Source organism: Microplitis demolitor, chromosome 2 (genome assembly GCF_026212275.2).
Source record: "Microplitis demolitor isolate Queensland-Clemson2020A chromosome 2, iyMicDemo2.1a, whole genome shotgun sequence".
Classification (NCBI taxonomy): domain Eukaryota; kingdom Metazoa; phylum Arthropoda; class Insecta; order Hymenoptera; family Braconidae; genus Microplitis; species Microplitis demolitor.
Window position 1 is genome coordinate 19,114,994 of NC_068546.1, and position 24,954 is coordinate 19,139,947.

Sequence of the window (24,954 nt, forward strand, 5' to 3'; positions counted from 1 at the left end):
GACAAACGACCAAAATGTTGAAGTAGGTTAACTCCCTTTAGTGTGCGCGTGTCACTCGCTCCTCATACTTAGTCTTCCTCTACTTTTGCTCAGCACCCTACACTTTTAATGCACTTTAAGGTCCTCGCTAAATCTTTTCAAACAAAAAAAAAAACTTCTCCATAGCATCTTAATATGAAATTATTTATTAACGATAATTACGACAAGTGTTCTCAGTTTAAAACGAGTAAAAGCGAGGCATAAAATCTGAAAAGAAGTTGTACCGAATTCGTTAATTTTTAACCACTTGAGAAGAATGCCAGTTGGTTGAATGGTCCATTCGCTGTGACCTGGTTATATTATTCAGAAGAGAAGAGTAGAAACGACGAGGCTTCTGCTATTGGAATTAGTTCACTAGTTACCGCGTATACCTGTTGAGTATACTATGTACTACGTCTTCGGCATTACGCCCCCTTAAATTCTCACCCAGTGCATCTGCGAAAAATCGATGCTAATCGACCTTCATTAACGCCTTCTGAGTTATCTACTGTCTCCCTTATGCAATATGTATTGCATATTAATATAGTTATATAACTACTCACATATATATATATATATATATATGTACATATAGAATCATTATATATTCGGCTATTTATAGATGGTCATTTTAGTCCCAGGGGAGTGGGCTAATTATGCGCATTGTTATTTGAAAGCGATCGGTGGAGCTCCAACTCCTGGTGATTTTATCGCACCTGGTATTATAATCATTGGATTTGATCTGTGCTAACCGATCAACTATAAAGCTAGCCACATAAATACATATTCATTGCTAATATTATTATTGTTATTGTTATTATTTATATGTATATACATGTATATATTGAATAATAAGCCTACAGATGTGAATATGTGTTGTGGATATTTTTATCAGGGTTTAATTCTCATCCCTCCCTTGAGGGTTTACGTCCGACCTAAACCCATCACCCTCTCAAATTCATCCAATCCAAAGCCTATTCACTGACAATATCACACGACTTTTGTTCTCACGAAATTTAGCATTACGCGTAGATTACTATTACACGAGACTAAAGTGCATAATTAATTCAGCTATTCAAAATTTAAATCTACCATTGATTTCATTTCATCCGAGAGCCTCTTTATTTATTATATTTTATAATATACTATTCTATATTTTATTTACAATAATACAGATTCCGATAAATTCGATATTTTTTAACCAAAAACGGAATATTTAACATTTATGCCTCCAGGCACAGATGGATAATAATTGTCATATTATTTTATATTGATAGAATTAAAATTTGACGGTCTCATAAGTTCTAAATATCACAGTAAGAAAATGATGGAGTGAAATTTACCACAATAAATTAGTAATAATTGAACTACACTTTGAGGTCATCGTATCGACAAATGGAGTAGCATAAATGACACTGTATAAGATTAATCTCTACTGTACTAGTTCTATTTACTATTCGACCGGGGTAAAAAATTTGTAGGCTCAGTAACTACTCAATGTAGTATAGGAGACTCATCCTGTGGCTTCTTGAACCACACAACTTTATAAGAAGTAGTTGGTATTACTGTTTTTGGAGTACACAATATCACATAATTCGTACAATTTACTCCAATGTGGAGTAAAATGCCTGAAAAACGAAAACGACAGCGCCATCTTCAACTTTTTTACCCCACTGTGGTTGTACTAGCTCCACAATTGTAGTTATAATTACTACATCTTTAAATGTGTCAATTATAACCTTCAAAATTACGTGCTTGTATTTTATATCAACAAAAATTAAATATTCAATAAAACTATGTTAGTAATGCAAGAATTAATTTGTCATAAAGATAATTCAAAATGAAAAATATATATCATGACGTATAGAAAAAAAATGTACTTTAAAAATTTAGTGCGTGTGACATTTCGAATTAATTATTTACAAATCCATTTTAATATATTCAAAAACTCTTTGTAAGAACAATATGATATAAATTAAAAAATTCTTAAAACTTTTTAAATACCATGAAAATTAATAAATATCAATTGATATACATTTAATAAATAAATTAAGGATAAAAAATTATAAACTATGATGTGGAGTAGTAAGAACCACTGCTGTCATTTACCAAGGGGTTCTTTTAACCAACGGCATTAGTAGATGTTACTACAGTTTGTGTACCACAATAGGCTAGTAGTCATTACTAAATGTGTAGTGATCCTATATATTACTAGTCACTGTAGTATATGTATCCCCGATTGTAGTAAATTCACCAACATCTTTTTTTACGTGCAATAGTATAATCTTTCAATTGACAAACAATACATAAAATCACCAATTACTTTGAATGTGGACTGTCTGAATTTAAAAACTCGCGTTTTTAGTATTTTCTGGGCGTATAAAAAAAACGTAATTTAAAAAACACTCCGCACTCATATAGTCTCTATTCATTGAAGTGATGCAGAGAGAGAGAGAAAATTTCAATTCATCTTCATAACGCTTTTCATCGATTTGTATGTATCTTTTTGCTATTAATTTGCGGATGAAATAACCAGAGTAATGGGGAGAGAACTGGATGTTGAAAGTGGATGCTGATAGCTGTAGCATCAACAGTAGGCGTAATATACGTAGAGAGATTTCTGCATGGCCGAGCGTTTGGCGTTTGTGATCCATTAATTAATCCCTCATTACTCAATGCGTGATTCTGGGTTGTTTCTTGATTCTCTCGTAACTCTACTGCTCTCGGTTGCTGTTTGACCGTCGGACAACTCGAGCATAATGCGTGAATTACTGTTTATGGTGTTTTCTCTCATCCCTCAAGCCTCTGGGAGAATCATAACCCCTCCACATGCCTCTCAACAAGTCTACACACGTCACTCTACTTCCTCATATCCCCAAGTTTGGTTCCCAGCTCTAAAACAGGATCTCGAGAGTTAGAACCCTCCCTTCAGCTCTCTGGTGTGTCATGAAGTAAACACCTGCGTCGAGACGCTTGGGGCGGTTTCTGATTTTCTCTCAACTCCCTCTATGACGGGGTAATCTTTGTTGACGGGGTGCGACTGTTGCGTCTGAGTGACATTCACTCGACTTTTTTAGTTTTATTTTTCTGCCTTTCTCTCAACTTTTATATATATTTTTTTATGCACTCGCGTCCCTCAGTATTTTTTTTTTTTTTATTTATTTTCTTTTTTTTTTTCATTTTTTGTTCGCGTATAAATTTTTTAATCTCAAATGTCGCTGTAAAATGATTGTTTTAAAGCTGCGGATTATGAATGCCGGCGAGCGGGAGACCGAGGGGACTTGCAATGCAGTTGGTAGTTGAAAGTGTAGGTTTTTTAAGTAATTAAAGTGACACCGATGTTTCAAATTAAAAACTCCTCTATATGAATTTTTAATCCTCACTTTTACATTATGGATAAATTTTGTGGCATCATAAATATATATATATATTTTTTTTTCCATGCACTAAAAATTCATTCTTTCATTAATCACATTTTTGAATATACTTAATTTTTTTTTTTCATTTCTTTTACGCGACCTTTATTAAAACACTAGAAAAATGGGCTCTCTTTCTTTTTATTTCGATTTTAATAAGCGGATTCTTTTGAAAAAATAATAAAGTTTTTTTTTATTCGTAAGTGGATCGTAATCTCAAGGGAGGAAGAAGACAAGGATCAGCGTACATAAATTTAAAATGTAACAATCGAGCAATAGTGAGTGCCTTAGCCGAACTGGGGTTTGAGGCTCGGGGTTCCGGGGTCAAAGAGTGTAGGTTCTCTGGGGGTAATCCGATAAAGTCGCAACTCAAACAGATTACGCCGTAACACGACGGTCGGGAGGTGCGACATCGCCGACTGTGTAATAGAGTAGCTTTGAGGATACACGAGATCTCAAAGACCCGAGGCGTGGAATTCATCATTAAATCAAGTGCTATTTATATAACTCTATATGTCAACATTTCAACGTACGACAAACCGTAAAGTTCATATTAAACAAAAAATAAAAAAAGCTTATAATTGATCCGTATATCGAAGCGACTTAATTACGAGAAAATTAGTACGCGGTCTCGTTAAACTTTAATCAGTATTCTGTAGTGCTTTTGAGATCATTTGGTATTATATTCCAAACAGCAGATGTATATGTTGAATGCAACGCGAGAAGATTTGGGGTGATTTGAATACCGGCAGATTAATAAGAGAGCGAGAGAGTGAGGGCGACATCTATAGCTACTAAAGCAACCGGTTTCGCCATTCACACTGTGAATATATTCCATTGTCTTTATTCAGCCGTACATCTCGAGGGGTCTTTTTCCTTAATGTATTAAGAACAACTAAATATTTTTCACAATGACAAATTAGCTGTTATTCATTATTGTACTGAGTAATGCGATCTTTAACGAGACGTTTCATTTTTTTCAACACCATTTAATTTTAAATTTAATTAGGGGAGACGAGATGGAAACTGTTATCAAGCGAGTGGAAAAAAATTATTACTTTTTTTTTTTTAATTATTTGTTTGCAAAACAAAAATATTAATACTTTTATCTGCATTTATTTTGTATATGTATTTATTATTATTAGTAAAAAGAGTGTGGGAATAATAAAAAGTAATGAAAGTCGCGATTGAATTTTTATTAATGAAAAAATTAATTTTTCATTTTTAATTACGATTCAAGTTACGGTCTCTGTATAATTCATAATTTTTCACAATCGGAAATAGTGTACTACACTGACTAATAATAGAAAGGATCACTACACATTTAGTAATGACTACTAGCCTATTGTGGTACACAAACTGTAGTAACATCTACTACTGTCGTTGGTTAAAACAACTCCTTGGTAAATGACAGCTGTGGTTCTTACTACTCCACATTATAGTTTATAATTTTTTATCCTTAATTTATTTATTAAATATATATCAATTGATATTTATTATTTTTCATGGTATTTAAAAAGTTTTAAAAATTTTTAAATTTATACCATATTGTTTGCACAAAGAGTTTTTGAATATATTAAAATGGATTTGTAAATAATTAATTCGAAATGTCATACGCACTAAATTTTTAAAGTACATTTTTTTTCTATACGTCATGATATATATTTTTCATTTTGAATTATCTTTATGACAAATTAATTCTTGTATTACTAACATAGTTTTATTGAATATTTAATTTTTGTTGATGTAAAATACAAGCACGTAATTTTGAAGGTTATAATTGACACATTTAAAGATGTAGTAATTATAACTACAATTGTGGAGCTAGTACAACCACAGTGGGGTAAAAAAGTTGAAGATGGCGCTGTCGTTTTCGTTTGTCAGTCATTTTACTCCTCATTGGAGTAGATTGTACGAATTATGTGATATTGTGTACTCCAAAAACAGTAATACCAACTACTTCTTATAAAGTTGTGTGGTTAAAGAAGCCACAGAATGAGTCTCCTATACTACATTGAGTAGTTACTGAGCCTACAAATTTTTACCTCAGTCGAACAGTAAATAGAACTAGTACAGTAGAGATTAATCTTATACAGTCATTTATGCTAGTCCATTTGTCGATAATGACCTCAAAGTGTAGTTCAATTATTACTAATTCAATGTGGTAAATTTAACTCCAGCATCGTTTTACGTGTTCATTTAATTATTGTTAATTATTAAAGTGATTTAATTGTCATATGAATAATGAAAATAGTAAAAGCGGATTAGTAAAATATTTTTTTCTGAAAGTAGTATCTCGGTCTCTACTTCTTATGCTTTGATTTATTGATTCAGCCGTAACACACTTACTTTAAAGTCAAAACCAATAGCACTCCGTTTTAATATATATAGATGCGCTAGCTCTACTGTAATTTACCATTAGCTAAAGATATCGATAAGCGTCTCTATATTTAATATTCCACTCGATATTCCATTTAAAAGTCATACGTTATTATGCTTACTTATTCAAATTTAATATAAAAATTACTCATTTCATAGACTGTAAACTCTAGTGGTCGGATATTTCCTTGGCATAAATAAAAAACAAAAATCGAAGTCCATTAAATTTATTTTTCCAATCTCGATGATTATTTTCGAGAAAATATTTTCAGACCTTGTCCTCTTTAATCAAGTTTATAAAATCGAATAAATATTAACCGAATGATTTATTAAAAATGCATCGAAAAATTTTAGTATGGTAATTTCTGTATAAAAATATTCGTAATATTTATAAAATTGGTGGAAAATGCGTACGGGAGCTGTAATAAAAAATAATAAAACCCGGAATCTCTTGAGAGTTGGGCGTCTCTGGTGCTCTCGGGGGTAGTTTCCGGTGTTGGGTACAGGGGTGTGAGTTGTTCTACAGTCGGTGTAGCCGCGGCAGCCAGATTCCATAAATAATGGGTTTTTGGGTATGGTTGCGTTGGCTGTAGTCTTCTCTTCTCTGTATAATACAGACCGAGTTGGGTATTGCCGCTGTCTCACTCCAAGCTCTGCTGCGGATTTCCACGGCATTGCACGTACTTGCTAGTTGCGATCCCTGTTGCTCGGTGTTGTACTTTAACCTCGTGTGTGTATGTGTGTATATGTGTATGTGTCCGAGCATTGGTGTAGTCTAGTCTAGTGTAGTCTAGTGTGCGAATAAGGGAGAGAGCAAATGCTCACATGTTGCGATTCGAAGGGGCTGGGGAGCAAGGGTGAGTCCGACTGGACAGTGCGATAGCAAAGCCCCAGGCTGCTCTGACCACTTGCCTTGGCTCTCGCGCAATGCCAGTCTGATAAACCTTTCCAGTCCCTCGCATCCTGTTCAGCTACTACTACTACTACTACTACTATTCTCTTTCTCTTTCTCTCCTGCACTGACCACCGACATCTCTTTGCTGTTTCCACAAGCATCCTCAGCCCCTACCCCACCCTCCCCTGTCTTCATGTACAACCAACTATTCCATTTGCTATTTATTACCCGACAACTTAACTTGTAAAATGTCCTGCTGGTGGGAAATCGGCTTAGATTTATTTTTATTTATTTATGTAATAATAATAATAACTATAATCATAATAGTATTACGGTTTTAATTGAAAATTATCTTGATGATTTATTTATTTTGTCCTAGATCTGAAAATGCAATTCAATTGCGAAATTTAAATAGTGTAAATTACATTTAAAGTATGTAATACCGAAGCATTTAATAATTCTTGTCGTATTTCGAGAATTCTTAATAATTGAAATTTTATCACTTTATTATACGACGGAGATAATAAAAATGCGGAGGACGGAATTTAAAAATGTTATTCTTTTGCGGTAAACCGTGGACGCAAAATGCCTGTCCGATATTAACCAGCAGTGAGCTGAGTCGCGGCAGAGAAGAGCTGGGGTACGAGGTCGTAGTGAAGGGAGTGGGTGGGCAAAGAATGAAATCTCGAAAATATGTGTCTCGCGACAGTAGCGTAGACGTGTAGTGTAGCTCAGGGTTTTGAAAATTAAAATAGTTTCGTCCGGGTTGAATAAAAAGGAGCCGTAGGGTTTCGGGTTCCGGCAGAGGGGGGGGGGGTACGAGTACATAAGCGCGGGGACGAGAATGAGAATGAAGATGAGGATGAGGAAGCTATGAAAAAAAGACTAGAGAATAAGAATTTTATATAGTAGGGGAAAAGTAGCATGAAGCCTCTGGCGATGAAACTATAAAGCTACTCCTAGTAAGTTGTAAAATTGTAATAGCCTTCCGGTATTTACATAATGCCGAGGTATAATAAGTGGAACTCTCGCCCTGAGTTTCCATTACCATTCCATGGGGGCTATACTCACTCTCACCAGTCTTATCTCTGTTAACGACCCCGGACCATACCCTCACTTATTTTTTCTTTCCCACGGTTTGTTTCTTTTCTCAAAGATATTTTACTTTATTTTATGTTTATTTCTTGTTTTCTTTTTATTTTATTTTTTATCCCGCTTCCTTTCACTCCTTCTTTACCCCAAGCAATTCAACCAGAAAGACTTTGTGGAATTCTAGAAAATTATTCGGTTCCTGCAACTGGTGGGCTTGCAACAAGTTCGTACCTAGCTCCTCTTTATACCTTGGTCACATCAGACTTTAAATTTCAAAATTCAAATTATTGACTCACTGAAATCCTGAAAATTATCTCAACTGTCTGCTTAAGAACTTGAATTATCTATAAGATGAGTCGTCATCTTCTGGAAGTGAGCAATCCAGTGAAAATTCAAAGGAACAAGAGAAATGTTTCTGCAACTGGTGGACTTTCAACAAGTTAACAGCACTTGTACCTTGATCACCAAAATACGTAATTCGAGTCTTAAACCACTGCTCACCATTGAATCCTTTGTTGAGGACACGAGGAGATGGCAGACTGTTGAAGACGCTCGTTTCTGACAATACGTTCATTAGAGTTGACCCCTTTTGTAAAGCAGTATCCCCAAGTGCCGTAGAAACTCGACTAGTCTATAAACCTCTTCTTGTGCTCAACTGAGCACACAGATCGTCTTCCATTTATTTAAACCTCTTTTTCATCGAGAGCGTCTCCAAGAGTTTTCCAACCACCACATTTATTTTATTTACAAACAAAACATTTATATTTTCATCCTCATCTTGATCTACTCAACTCACTTGGCTGATTAGTCGAATGCCATTTGATGTTGATATTTTATAAAGTGCACAGCAGACCTACCCGCCAGAGTGTAACTAGGGTAGATCCACTCGGTTCTGTTGCTCGTCCAAAAAGCCCGGATAGAGTATAACTCTAAGCCATCACTGAAATTGCCCTGAGTTTATCTCCTGGCCTTTCAAAACCTCCATATTTAGCGTTCCCACCCCTGCTACCCCAAGCTTTTTTATTTCTCTTTCTTCTTGGCTGTTCAATGTCCTTTTTCATATGACTCGGTCTTTACAGAGCCAACAATTGGGATTTTTTTTTTTCGAGCTTTTATTTATTATTGCTATTGCTTTTATTATTATTATTATTATTATTATTATTATTATTATTATTATTATTATTATTATTATTATTATTATTGTTATTATTATTAGTTTACCTTTTTAATCACATAAAGTGCAGTAATTTTACAAGTAATTATTTTTAATAAATGTCAGCAAGATATTTTCCTTTCATATTTACTAGGGCAAAAGGTCAAACAAGTCCTTTTTACAAAAAATGAGAAATGGCATAAAAAAAAAATCTACGTATTCTTGGGCTTTTCCACCTTTCCTACTCGTCAACTTACTTATAACTCTTATGTATACTTTCTTCTTCGTTATAATATTTTTTAAACCCATTTTATTTTTTAACGTAGCTAACCTACATGGCATTTATTCAGCGTCGGTATCTCGGTTTTCCCAGCTATCGAGAAGTGGGTAAGTTATGTGTGACGCCTTTGGAACCCAAGTGGGTTTGCAACGTCGTCATCACAGATGATGTAGTTGCTCTTGCGTCCTGAGATTTTTATTCTTACACACTACTCATATTTTTGCTCAGGACTTTTTTTTCGCTCCCTTATACTAGACTTGCGCTGTCCTCCATGAGCTTTTCACCCTTGAGTACACGGCGTTGACGATGGAGAAAAAAAAAGTTAAATAAATAAAGGGAAAACAAACGAGAATTATATCTCAAGTTGCGTTGAATTTTTAAAAAATAAAAAATGGGTAAAAAATATCGGATGAAACGTTCAAGTGTCAGGCATTAATGAGAACTATTTTTATAATTTGCGACCCAGTGAAAGTAAATAAAAATAAATAAAATAGTTTAAGGGTAGAAAAGATGAGTCTCGAAGATTTTCCTGGGGGCGCGGCCGGCATCCATTCATATTTTATCCGAGGCTCCTTATCAATTTCTTTAGTCGCTGTGCTGCCATTTCTCAAACGGCTCGTTTTCTACCCCTCGGTAGCGACTCTGGCGCTTTCTGTTTAATAAAAAGAAGTAATAATAATAACAATAACAAAAAAATTGACGAAGGGCAGGATTTTTTCTTCACGCCGTATCAAAACCCCTTTCCATTTTTATTTTCACCTCATCGAACACCCTTTCGTGAAAGGAAGATGGGTTATTTCTCCGGTTATTAATCGCGCGTATCGTCTTTCATGGATGAAAAAACATAACTATTGTTTATCTGCTTTTGAGTTGTTTTATATTCCAAATTAATCTGTTATTCACAATTGTTATAACTAAGGACAAGATTTTTGAGTTCATTTCGAAATTAATTGTTCAAATGTTTAATATTTCGGCGAAAGTACTGGTCTTATAAAAAAAAATTTTCTACAAAAGTTGTAGGAAATTCAATTGTCTACAAAAAAATGTTTCATGATTTTCTTGTACGATCAATAACTTCACCGTAATTCTAAAATTAAAATTCATAATGAATGATTCAAATTTTTGTTAATTATGAAAATTTTCATTTTGAAATTACGACTTTCTTATTAGTTCTAAGAAAAAATGATGGGAGACAGTTTTTTTATAAAATTAAATTTGAAACAACTTTTATTTGAAAAGTTTTTTGATAGGATCAATATTTTCACCGTAATTCTAAAATTAATATTCATAATAAATGGTTCAATTTTTTATTATTTATGAAAATCTTAATTTTGAAATTACAGCTTAATTATTAGTCCTAAAAAAAAATTATAAGAGACATTTTTTCTATAAAATTAAATTTTGAACAAGTTTTATTTGAAAAATTTTTCAATTCGATCAATAGTTTCGCCGTAATTCCAAAATTAAGATTCATAATGAATGATTCAAATTTTTGTTGATTATGCAAATCTTAATTTCGAATTTACGGCTTAATTATTAGTCCTAAGAAAAAATTATAAGAGACATTTTTTTTATAAAATTGAATTTTGAACCACTTTTATTTGAAAAATTTTTTAATACGACCAATATTCTCGTCGCAATATCAAAAAATTGACATCATTAATAATCAATTGTTATTTTTAAATTAAGGCCAAAATCTAGGCTTTTATTGTAACACAAATAATTGTTTGTTTGCAGATGGTGACAAGGACAAAGAAGATATTCGTCGGCGGACTGTCAGCGCCAACGACGCTGGAGGACGTCAAAAACTACTTCGAACAGTTTGGTCCGGTGAGTAATGTGATATATATTGTAGCAATTAATAATTCATCGTGTTTTTACTGAAATTATCTTTATGTATGTATTTATGACGTTTAGATATCTAGCGGCATGAATGTATAATATATATATGGGTATAATATATGGAGAGAGATAAAGCGTGGATGGATGATGATAATGATCGTCAATCAGACACTGTCGATAAAACGAAATTCATTGGTCCGATACGGGAGGCGGAGGGGGAGGGAAAGAGGATGATATCTATCGGCGGGCAGTGGTTTTATGTGTGCACGCATCACAGCGGACGTTTTGCCTAGCACTATGATCGTCATGATCACGCTTGGTCGTGTCACCATAGTCATTAAATTCACCCCTCTCATCCACGCGTTACCGTTCACTCAGTAAATTCGAATCAGTAATTTCGCCACGTGCACCAGTAATCAGCAACGTCAATCCCCACCATCTATTGTCATTGGCACATATAGCTTTAAGCAATAGATAGTTAGATATACGTATGTATACACACGTCATATATATAAATGAAGAGAGAGAGAGAGAGAGAATGGGAAGAATATTCCAATTACACAGATTTATATCACTCGTTAATCAATTCGGGATTCACGATATTCCAATTATTTGCATCAAAGCACAAGGTATCCGCCCGCACCACCCAAAACTTTCAAGGCCGTCTTTCTGTAGCCAGCGGGAGACGTAACTTTGGGCATTGAATATTCTAGGGATGAAATATCTCGGCTAGTTTCGAGTTTCTAATCCATGGCTCGTTATCGATTGTTCAAACTTCTCACTCTACTTGCCTTACTTTCAGGGGCCTCTTCGATATCGACAGTAACTCGAGCTAACCGTCTTCCGAGCTTTGAAACATTCAATTTTTAGCATAAACTTTTTCATGAAAAACCAGCTCAATTAGTGTACAAGGAAAATCTCATTAATATCCCGACAAAGGATGTTCTGAAACGCGTCTACATTCACAAAAGATTTTAAAAAGTGAATAGGAAATGCAATCGAACGTATCTCTGAATTCCTTACGGATACATGTAGAGCAACTTTGAATGCCGAGCTTTCGCTTTAGTTTCCCTCTTAGGCTAAAAGGGAGTTGGAGAGCCTTAGGATGGGGATGACCCACATTGAGAGATAGGATCACCGTTTCGTATTGTGCTGCCCACACAACATTGCTTTTAGATTTTATACCGGCTACTATCACAGTCTATACACACACACACACGAACACGAATACGAACACACCCTCATATGTTGTGCACAGACGCCTACACACTGAATGGATATAAATACGCGCGAATGAAGATAACAGAGACGCGTATTGTGGAGGATTAATTTATTTGGTCGGGAAAAACGCGCTCAGGTGATTTCCGTGCCCATATCTATATCTATACATACATAGAAGAACAAAGGCAAATGATAAATGTTGAGGCGCATAGATGGAAGTTGATGTAGATGTTGCAGAAGCTCTACGCCATTGATTCATATCTCGAGTGTTCTTGAATACAGGACATGAAATGGAGATTAAATTACTTTAGCTATTGTATTGCATTGTATTTAATACCCAGCCGAGTGACACAATGAGCACTGCAATAATAAATCGATTAACCACTTTGTATATTTTAACTTTCATCATTACTGCAGTTTCATTTACTGTTTTATTATTTATAAATAATTCATTTAACGGTATTTTATCTGACAAAGAATAACGCGGATTTATTACCAGGGAGGGATGAAGAAAGGACCAAGAGCTTAATTATTATACGCTTTCATCTCGAGCGAACGTCACGAAAGGTAAAAGTATGAAAAACCGCGTGGGAGAAATGAAAAGGATTTTAAATATGAGGGATCAAGAAAACTAGTCAGCTGAATAGTAGACCTGTCTCTAGTAGCTGGAGACTGACTCGGCTTCTAGTCGGTAGATTACAGTAGTGGTACTTGAAGCTCGGGCGAGCTATGAAATTAAGAAATTAAGAATTAATGTGACCCGGAAGCTGATGATTTTCTTCTGCAGTTTGTTTGATCTCGGGAGAAGTAAAAGGGTTGAGAGCTAGACTTTGCTCGGTTTGAAATGTAGTCAAGTATTTTATTTTGTGAGGATAAGGGTATTAAGGAGAAGACGGAGAAGGAAAAAGAGTTAGCAGATGAAGAAAATATTTTCTGTAGCTGATATTAATTAACTCTTTTATGTTCGATAATATCTATATATATATATATATATATATATATATATAAGTCATACTTACATATATATTAAAGCGTCTGACGTCAGTGAAATAGGATAAATTTAAAAGTCTTCTGACAGCCATTTAAAACAATGTCGTCGCAAATACATGCCATTTGTAACCTTGTACTGGCGCTTTTATTTCCGCTGGCTCTTTATTTTTCCCTTGTAAGTATAGTTATATTTCTTTTGAGTCGTAATGCCTTTCATCTACTTGTACACACGGTTTTTGCGACGTTGCCACTAGGAAAAATAAAAAAAAAAAATAAGAATCCTTATAGAGAAAGGAGAAAATAGTTTGACGAAAGAATTCGAGTTAGGAGATAATTTTTGCTGAGTGATTCTGAATGTGGTGTTGGATCTCGGATTGATTATTGATACTCGTTCTGATATAAAAAACGTACTGTGTAAATGTCGAATAAATGCTTGGTAGAGAGCGACGCTGATGGTGTAGTTATGGCGGTGATGAACGCTCCCAGGGTTCGTAAATCGAAATGATCATTGGTACGGTGGGGACGGATGAAAGCTGGGTAGACCGAGTGAGGGTGGGAGATGTCAAGTTAGAGGGTGAGATAGTCCACCCTTGATGCCAGCGGTTATATCCAGGGTGTGCTGGTACAATGTTATTTATGGGTGCTCTTTATTCCACACAAAGTCGAGTTGAATTCCCGGCGATTTATTAATTTATCCCTGCTACTAGTACTGCTACTCCCTCGTTTGCTTAATCCTTAACCGATCCTTGTTACTGCATACGACTTAAATACTTAACAGTCGCTTGATATCAATATTAATTTTGAAATATATTTTTGAAAATAAAATATAGCGAAAGTGCACACCAAATACTTGATTATAACTAAAAGTATTAATTATACTTCGATGAATGCGAAATTAGGTTTTTTTTTCTCTATAATACTTATATCTGGCTCAAAATTCGTTCAATAAATAAAATTGCACACCAAATATTTGTGGGAAAATAAAAAGCATTAATTATACCGCGGGGTGTACAAAATTATGGTTTTCTTCTAAAAGTTATATAAATATGACTTTTATAATCAATTTGAGAAATAAAATTACACACCAGGGATTCATATTACAATAAAAAGTATTAATTATACTTCAGGGTGTGAAAAATTTAGTTTTTTTTTTATCTAAAAGTTGTATAAATATGACCTCTAATCCATTCTAAAAATAAAATTGCACACCAAATATTTGTATTACAGTGAAAAGTATTTATTATACCTCAGGGTGTGCAAAATCAATTTTTTTTATCTAAAAGTTATATAAATGTGACTTTCACAATCCATTTAGAAATAAAATTGCACACCAATTATTTGTATTACAATAAAATGTATCAATTATTCTTTGAGGTGTGCAAAATTAATTTTTGTTTATCTATGATTTATATAAATATGGCTTTCAAAATTAATTCAAGGAATAAAATTAAACAAAATTGCACACCAAATATTTGTATTGCAATGAAAAATATCAGTTTTACTTTGAGGTGTGCAAAATTAGGTTTTGTTTTATCCAAAAATTGTACAAATATGATTTTCATGATCTATTTTAAAACTAAAATTGCACACCAAGTATTCGTATCACAAATAAATTTAATTTTTGTTGATCTATGATTCATATAAATATGACTTTCATAAGTCATTTCAAAAATAAAATCGCACACCTTATATTTGTATTGTAATGAAAATTATCAATTATATTTCGAGGTGTGTAAAATAATTTTTACTGTATTTATTTTCCATAAAAATATTGCTAATAATTTATTATCATTAAAAAAATTAAATACCAATTCTTAAAAAAAGCTTAAAATGAAGGCAAAAAAATAAATCGTGCTTTAAGGTGTGCAAAAAATATTCATGTAAATATTAATTAAAGTTCACCAGTTAATTTAAAATCTTTTCATAAATTTGTTATTTTTAAAAGTCGACACACGTAGTGGCTTTTGTCTTGTGGCAAGCGTCATTAGTGTCCCTCGTAATGAGGACACTAATCACCAACAGACAAAGTAGTAAACTCGAGGTTAAAAAAAAATCAGCAGCGGGAAATAAAAAAAATACTTGATTTGTTTTACAAATTTACAATAACGACATAAATAAAACTAATGTTGATACAGATAAAAAAAAATAAAAAGTGGTACCGTACGTGGCTGAGTGTGGCAGTGAGTCGACAAAGGGATTGATAAAAAAAATTTAAAAAATCTACTGGATAATATGGGAAGAGATGACGCCGCAAAAAATTTCAAATCCAACATTGGATCCATGAATGTTTATCCGGCAAATATTTGCCGCTCAAACGCACTCGAGATGTGTATATCTATATATACACCTATACATGTCTGGGTGTGTAAAGCGAACATTTTAAGCCCATATAACACTATTATTATTTTTATCCGTTTAACCATGCTAAATTTCTGTCTTTGAAATTTGTCTCATATATTTTAAAAAGCCCTCTATCTATATTATTTTCCACATGATAACAATAATAACAGTCATAATATCTATTTATACATACATACATAAACGTATTAGGTCGGTATTGCAAATCGATAAATTAATTCAAAGCTAATTTTCCATTCATACTTCCGTTGAATGATTTTAATCCTATTAAAGTTTCACGATCTGCAGTACTAACGGACTTATCAACCTATATATTCCATATATTATTTTAAAAATCCTCTATTTAATATTTTAATTTCCATAAATATTTTACGATAAATATACCAGCCATTTTATCAGCCCCTTTATTTTATTTTATTATTTTATTATATTTTGTTTTAGCGCCAGATAATATCATAAAGTGAAACCGGTCATGGTAAAAAGGACTCGTATTAGATACGAGGGTTTAAAAAAGGCCTGCATTTAATAATCTAGTCTGCAGTTTAACTCATAACTCTGGTGGGTTAACTTTGATTGCAGCTCGGGACCCTCGGGGATATAGTTTTCTCGGTTAAAGTGAATGTCGAGTTTAGTAGTCGTAGAATGGGCAGATATAAGGGTCGGTTGATGATCTTAAGCGTAAGAACTACCACTGCGACTACAACTATACAGACTTAAACCAAGACTAAGACAACCCGAGACTAAGACCGAGACCCAGACTTAAACAGACGAAGACTAAGACTAACACTAAGATCACCGTAGGAAGAGAGTAATAGTCCAGGTTAATGGCGTACTGAGCGATTTCGAATGCTATAGCTCTCTTTTATCCCTTCTTATAATTACTGACACTTAAAATATTTTAAATACTAACTTAATATTTTATAAGATTATTAACTCACGTAATAATTAAAAATTTTTATTTTATTATATTTTAGTTTTTCATTATACTGTAAAAAGAGTGGTATTAAAAATGGACGCAATTTAACTCCGGTGTTAAAATGAAATAACACCGATATAGGTGGTGTAATTTCGCGATGTTAAATCGATGTATAAGGAAATTCGACGTACACTGAAAAAAATCAATATTAAAATGAAATAAAATTGGTGTAGGTGGTGTTCAAATTTCGGTGTTAAATTGCTGTAAAAAATATCACGTACACTGTAAAAAGAGCAGTGTTAAAATGAAATAACACCGATGTAGGTGGTGTAATTTCGCGACGTTAAAATACTGGTGTTTAATTGATGTATAAGAAAATTCCATGTACACTGAAAAAAATCTGTGTTAAAATGAAATAAAATTGGTGTAGGTGGTGTTAAAATTCCGGTGTTAAATTGGTGTAAAAATTCCATGTACACTGAAAAAATCGGTGTTAAAATGAAATAAAATTGGTGTAGGTGGTGTTAAAATAACGGTGTTCAATTAGTGTAACAAATGCCACGTACACTATAAAAAGAGCGGTGTTAAAATGGAATAACACCGGTGTAGGCAGTGTAATTTGGCGGTTTTAAATTGGTGTGAAAAAAAATTCCACGTCTAGAAACATGAAAAAAATGAATTACATAAAAAAAAAAGTATAAAAATTTTATGAATATCATCTGGATGATATCACCATTTCAATCACCAATAATTAAATTAACTAATAAAAATATTATTTAACTCTAATGATTGAGTAAATATAAATATTCACAAAGTAAAATATTTTCAAAACCGAAAAATATTTTCACACCAGTAAAAAATATTTACACCGGTAGCAGTGTTATTTTCAACACCGCTTTCGGTGTTGGAATTTAACACCGAAAATTTTAACACTTACACCGCCCGGACGAACTCAGGGTTTTTTCAGCGTATTCATTAATTAGGACGATTGAAATTTTATAAATTTTATTGAGCTTACATAATTTTGGGTGAGCTATATAAGGCAGGGGTTGGAAAGAGACTACTCTGCATAGATGGCCACTCCAAATGGGCTCTAGATTCCGCCCATGTTAAATTTGTTTATGCAAATAATGCGCTGTGGCAATAAGTGGCCGAGGGTCATGTATATGCTGCTCTACGCTATTTCCCTTCATACCCTATTCCCTTATTCCCCGGCTTGCCTGATACAATTCTACATTCTATCAGCTTTTTAAGGATCTATGAAACTTGTTTTGAATACATAATATTAATAGTATATAATAAAATATATTTAAGTTATTATTTTTGTTTAAGAGAGTCTAAGGTGGTTGAAAAAAACATTTAGCAAAAAAGTTTTAAGCGATAAAGCTAAAAAGTTTAAAAAAAATTTTTCATCTGATCATCTTGAGGTTTTAATAAATCCCGAGGATGATTAAGTGTGCTTGAACAAAAAGTTTTATGATTTTCTTGGACACGGGGGTTTGGAGTCTCTGGTTGGGTTGGTTTTCTGTGTGGGTAAAGGGAAGCGTGGAGGTCGAGACCCCAGGGGAATATTTCACCGTAGGAAATGTCGTCTAGATTACGAGTTTATCTAAATGGGCGCTAGAAAACCGAGTTTCGCAACCAAGAGTAGTGTTATATGTAGTTTATGGACAATGACACGAGGTACGAGGAAAGGAATAACGTTGAAGGAGTTTAGAACTGTGTTAACGCAAACGCAAACGCAACTTGCTATTTATCATTCAGCAAGACCATTTTATATTACGATTCTAAAAAAGCATTGTACGATTTATTTTTCTAAATTAATGGATTTTTTTATTGAACTAAATGAGTTTCAGTGTTGTGAGGTTCTAAGGTACGTCGATTGCGTGACGATGCTTCAGAAGGGTGCGTTTAACCTCCAGTCCCCTTGCCGGGAAATCAGCGCGGTCTTTGGTGTGTGTGGGGGGAAGCTCTCGTTTTCTAACTCCCAGGAGGAAATAGCGCTCGGAATGTCCCGTGGTTCGAGGAGAAGCAACTACAACTACAGAGACTACAACTAGTAGTACTGCTGTCACGAATGAGGTTAAAATCCAATAGTCTGCCCCAACGAAGCCCCAAGGGTTGATTTTACACAAGGGTTGTCACCCTTGGAGTTACGACCGGATGGCTAAATTTTGAATCTCTCGCGTCAATTTCTATTCGTAACAACCCATCCACATTGACAATAACACATTCATTTGTATAAACACACACATGCACACATCCACACACAGTCATTTAGATTTTTTTTTGTATTTTCCAGAAGATAAATATCAGTGAATATAAACAATGGGAAAAAAATGTTTTAAAATAGAGTTGATACAAATAAAAAAAAAAAAAAAACAATTGATTATCACACGTGATCAGTGTTTATCCATGGACATATAGACGGGCGGCAAGCAAAAGTATTTTATACGCGATTTCCAGCGGCCATTTCTTCTCTGTTTATCCACGGTTCATGGTCCCGTGATTTTTCCGCAGCGTCGCTTTGTCGCGGCACATCCGGCCGCTTCCGGTGCGCCCGGGACCGGAAGCAAGATGGCCGACGTGTCGGCGACGGGGGGATGAAAATAAAAAGAGAAAGAGCGAGAGAGTTAACTTGGTAGTGGAGCAGGCGACTATGGCGCCGCAATGAAATATTAGCGGAAAGGCGAAAACGTACGCGCGGACGCACCAACTTTCATACTCCCTTTTATTTTCAACGGTTTCTCTCACTTTTTCCTCTTTCACTTTTACATTCTCTTTTACTTTTTCCTGCCCTCGGGAAATTCACGCGGAATCTTTCGGCCGACCAAATTCACACTCACATCGACTTACTTTTGTTTCCGGACTCACACTGGACATCCCACTTGTCGCTCTTTTTATTTATATTTTTTCTACTCGCGATACATTAAATTATCTCTGCTGACCTTTTCACTGGAATGTCTCTTCCTACCCGGGTCAAAAAATTAGATCTGTTTTAAAATAAATGATAAATTCAAATATTTTTTCTTCAATTTAAGTTCATAAATCGTATTTACTTCAAATAGGAATTTAAACTGTTTTTGCCCTTATTACTCCTTATCCAGGCCAATATTAGACTTATTTTCGTATGACGTTTAGTCTATTTTAAATCGCTTTTAGACTAGAAACAAACTTTTTTGTTATAATTTTTGGTCTGTGTTCAATCGTTTTTAAGGACAAAAACAGACTCTTTTTACTATAATTTTTAGTCCGTTTTTAATCGTTTCTTGATCAAAAACAGGACTTTTTACCAATACGATAATAATAATAATCTAGATTTATAAATTTATTTTAATTTTTTTGATATTTGAAACATGCTTATGCGCACTTGTAATAAGATGTCACAAGAATTTTGATGACTTCTAATGCCATAATATTTTTCGATTTTATCCAGTAAATAAGAAAAATTTCTTGACATTTTAACAGTTATTTCATTACTTTTATTCAATACTATAAATATTCAGTCAAGACAACTATAAGATAAAGCTGTCAAATTTTCATTAACTGCCGACATTTTTAAAGGAAAGACACTAAATAAATAGTAAACAAAACATAATCAATTCTGTAACTTAAAATATTTTTTATAAATATTGTCCATAAATAAAAATATTACAAGTCCATGATTTAATCTAGTTTTGGCCTTATAAATAGGGGTGTGCAAATATTCGAAACTTCGAATTATTCGAGGCGAATCGAATCGAACAATTTGATTCGAGATTCGCCTTGAATATTCGTGATGTTCGAATAGTTCGAAAGATTCGAATAGTTCGGGAGATTCGAATAGTTCAAAGGATTCGAATAGTTCGAAGGATTCGAATAGCTCAAAAGAACTCCCTAAAAACATATAAAAAAAAACATTTTTTTTATTTTCCGTCAAGTTATGACCTCTATAATGTTTTTATCATATTTTAGTCCAATATGTGGGGTAAAATGGACCACTTAAAAAAATTGTAACGAAAAAATTAACTAACCGGAAAATTTTAAAAATAATTTTTTCATTGCAATTTTTTTTTTGAGTGGTCTATTTTACCCCACATATTAGTCTAAAATATGATAAAAACATTATAGAGGACATAACTTGACGGAAAATGAAAAAAAAAATTTTACCTAATTTTTGAAGGGGGCCCTCGTGCCCCAGGTTCCCCTAATAGTTTTTCGATTCAATAAAGCCATAAATACTAAATTTCTTAGATGCAATAATATTATTTACCGAAGGTTCGAAAAAATTTCGAACTATTCGAATCCCTCGAACTATTCGATGTTCGACTCGAATATCGAATTGAATCTAACTATTCGACTCGATTCGATTCGAACAAGATTCGCACAGCCCTACTTGCAAATTTTCAGAACCAAAATTTTTTGAATTTTAAGAATTAATCTACTTTTGCCTACCTATAACGCATTTTTTTTTAAAACAACTTATCAAAAACAGCTTAAAATTTTTACAAAAGATCAAAAACAGATCAACTAGTCCAAGTACACCCCAATTAGGCTAAAATGAGTTCAATTTTTCCAACCCGAGAAGATACCGCTGCCATAAGTTAAAATTAAAACAACCTTATAAGTTTGCATTAATAGTTATATATATTTATCCACAAAATAGTTCGACAATTCCATGATGGATGAAATATTTTAACATTTAATATCCCAAGAAAGACTAAGCTTGAGGTGAAAGATTAAAAGGTCGTAGTTAAAACTAGGGCATACAACTGAATACCGAGAATAAAACTGTCAGACGTGTATCATGGTCTGACGTGAATGAATCCATGAATATTTTATTACAACTAGTTTGCGCAATTAGAAAAGCTTTTCCGTATATTCAGTCTTTATTATTATTTTTATAATGGCTATAGTTGTAGCTATAGCTGTTATTAAATTTTGAGAACTCGTAACTATTCATGAACTAGTAAATTTAATTAACTAACTGTTTAGCATTAAATCTACTGGACGATTTAAAAATTAAATTCGAATAAGAATGGGATCTAAGGACTGCTCGAAGACGAAAAGCAACCATCAAACCACACCCTTTAGCTCTTCTCAATACTGAGGCATATCCCGGTCCCTTATAGCAGCCGACTGCTGATTCAATATTCGTTTTTCTGCAGCATAACTTTCCATTTGCATGGCCTCCATCTCTAGCGGCAGCTTCCCCACCTCTTGCAGCACTTTATTTTTTTATTTTTTACCCGTACTTTTTTCGTCTCTCTCGCTCCTGTACCGAGATCGAGATCCAACCAGTGGGATACCGGTCCCCAGCTCACTCGTGCTTGACGACGACGACTTTCTGAGCCCCCTTACCGTTCGACATGTGTTGCATAATATCGAAATATCTACGGTACTCGCAGCAGAAAACGCGAGATATTAAATCGAATGTACGTGAGGAGACCAGTTGACTTTATTCCGGCAGAAAACACTGAGGAGAAATAGAGCTGGGAATCTAAGCTGCCTTTAAATTTATCCCGCGTCCATATTTACATGACATTTACTTAATTTTACAATGTAAACTAGCCATTTTTATTCTGCGACCCTAGACGGAATTATTTATACTGGAAAAGCTAAATTTTCTTTACTGCGATTGTATTTTTTATTCTGAAAGGAGATAACTGGTGTAAATTGATGCAGTTTTTTTTGTCCAACGTTTTTTTTTTTTTTTTTTTTTTTTACTGTAGGGAGGCACTCTGACGAGACACTCGTGTGTGTCACGACACCGTAGCCCACAGGGGCTTAAGGGAAAAGTCGAGAGCGAGCGGGACACCGATCGATTGAATCACTTAGAGAGGAGCCACCCCTTGGCCAATCTTTGATATTGCTTGAGTATATGTCATTGTCCGTTTTCTTTATTTTTTTCTTCTTTCTCTCATTCTCCGTTTCCTGGTCTCCCTTTATTCCGACGTTTTTTCAATGAGATTGCTGGGATTTTATAGAAATATTTACTTGAAGATCCTAAGTATCATCTTCAATCTAACTCTATTTCTCAAGTGAAATTTTATTTCCGTAAATAGAAAAAAAATTGACATTTTCTTTGAAATAAATTTCGATAAATTGATTTTATTTTATTGAACACCCAATAAAAGGTTTAATGACGGCGTCACAATTTTTCAAACCTGCAATGAAAATTTTAAACTTTAGAGTAAAGAGACCGAAAATAAAAGTTTAAGATTGAAGATCAACTGCAAAGTCATCAGCATCCTACTTGGAATTAAAGTGTCCCAAAGTTCATCGTCACCCTAGCGCTTGTCTTCAACAACAATTCCCTCGACTAACCCACAAATTATTTCCATCAATCGTCGCGGGTGGTACAGACGCCCCAGAATTTGAATCTCGACTACTCATTCCATTCAGTTTACTCGCGAGTAGTAGAAATATATATATATATATATATATATATATATATGTATATGTATATATCAGCTGCGCAGTTAATTCGAAAACTTTGGCCGAGCCGCCCGACCACCCGGTTGGGTGACTCGAACAAGTCCAATTTGCGATTTTGCAATTCCAATGGCCGCAACGCGACCCTTAGCTAAATATGCAGATCCAAGTCAGCTCTCTTTCTCTCATACTTGGTTGTATATTCTACCGCAAGCTTAACTGACATCCTCTTATCCTCATCCTCTTCTTACGAGCTGTTCTTCACTCACTAACAGTCTCCTATTTCTACAGCTTCTAAAACCCACCACTCTGTTTCAACAACGACCGTGCTCGAATTCTGCTTACGTTCACTCACGAAACACTATTTTCGCGACCCCCTAATGCAGAACCGTGACATCGCCGGAAGCACATTATGGGCTTGAAATCCACCCCACACTTCACTCTAAAACTACGGCTATTCTGCGTTTTATTCACCAGACTGTGTACGGACGCATGTCCAATTGAAAACTCAAATGGAGAATGAAAAGGGAGAGACAAGGCGCCTCAGCCCAATTTGTGTGTACGTCGAACAAAGGTAATTACCATGCGTACTGTTGGCGCAAAGAGATGATAACATTTTCATGTTGCTCCTCTTCCATTCGCTTCCTTTCTCGTATACATATACATATATATGTATAGACTGTGCACCCTACACTCCTTGACCCATTTACAACGCTCAATTATTTGCATGCCACTTACTCTACCTCCAAGCAGCATGACAATTCCATGGAAATCCACCCTAAACTTTAAATCCATTGTTTTTACTACTCTTAAGTATTTTTTAATCATTCATCCAAGAGCCCATCCACTCTTAATGGAGATAAAGAAATAGTTACTCGCATTGCCAGTCCGATTAAACGCAGGCCGGCTTAAGCCCAGTTTTCATGTAGCGACAGAACTCAAATTTTTTACACCAAAGTGTTTAAACAAACTCAATTACTCGTTGATTATCAATTAGTCGAGATTAAAATACAAAATCCAAAAGCTTCTGTGTGGATAATGCCATGAAAACGCGACCAAACGTTGAGTCTCGTTAGAGACCATTTCTAGTGCACGCCACAGCCATTGTTCGTACGTGACCGATATAACCACCGAGTAACTACACTACTCAGTTCTCATACGTACACAATTCTGGCTCCCTACAAAGAGAAATATAAACAATTAAAACGTAACTCGGTATCTCTACCGAATTCTTTGGCTCTAATCTGTAACTACAGTAACCACGCTAATCAAAGTGCGTACCAAGCATTCGTTAATCTCGAATTGGGTTACGTTGGTTTCTGAACAGAATGTTTAGTGAACCTTCACGGATCAATAGTTGGTCGAATGCTCTGATTTACCTTCAAGAGAAATGAAATTAAATGGGAGAACTACCAGTTATTCAGAAGTATTTTATGTTTCTGTGTATTGACTGAAAAAATTTGAATCGCATTGATGGAAAATTAAACTCGATACATTAATTGGAAATAAAATATTCATTAGCAGCTATCGAATCGACTATCAGATTATCATGAATTTTTCATAATTACAATTTTATGTAGAACTCGTGTAATTCAAATCCTCTCTCATTAAATCTCACTTACGTTATTAAATTTCAATAATTCAGGATAATTAACTGACTGGCAAAAAATAAATGGACCCAGGGTTTGCCAACTTTAAAATTAGATTCATCAGTGTAGTGAATCATTCATAAAAGAAAATAAAATGAATTTTGTTTGTTCCAAAGTCAAAAGTGTCAAATAAAGAGCTGGCAATGGTGTAAGATCGAATGGAGTTGGGTAATAAATAGCCCAGAGCCTTGCTCATGGATAAAAACTAGTAGGAAGTAACGAAGACAAGGACATCCGAGCAGAGTTAACAGTTTACGGAGAAAGCTGGAGCAAGTAGAGAGAGCCAAAGTCCCTCAGGAATTTCCGGGTAAAAGTTTTCTGCTGGCTCGCG

General features: G+C 34.3%; 1 protein-coding gene across 5 annotated transcripts in view; it reads left to right on the plus strand.

Moving 5' to 3' along the window:
- Positions 1-24,954, plus strand: part of LOC103568456 (RNA-binding protein Musashi homolog Rbp6) — a 518,165-nt gene that overhangs the window by 348,842 nt on the left and 144,369 nt on the right. For all 5 annotated transcript variants that reach the window (XM_053743035.1, XM_053743032.1, XM_053743034.1 and 2 more), the window contains one exon: positions 10,971-11,063. In XM_053743035.1, the coding sequence (XP_053599010.1) occupies positions 10,971-11,063 (93 nt within the window). The remainder of the gene's footprint in view (positions 1-10,970; positions 11,064-24,954) is intronic.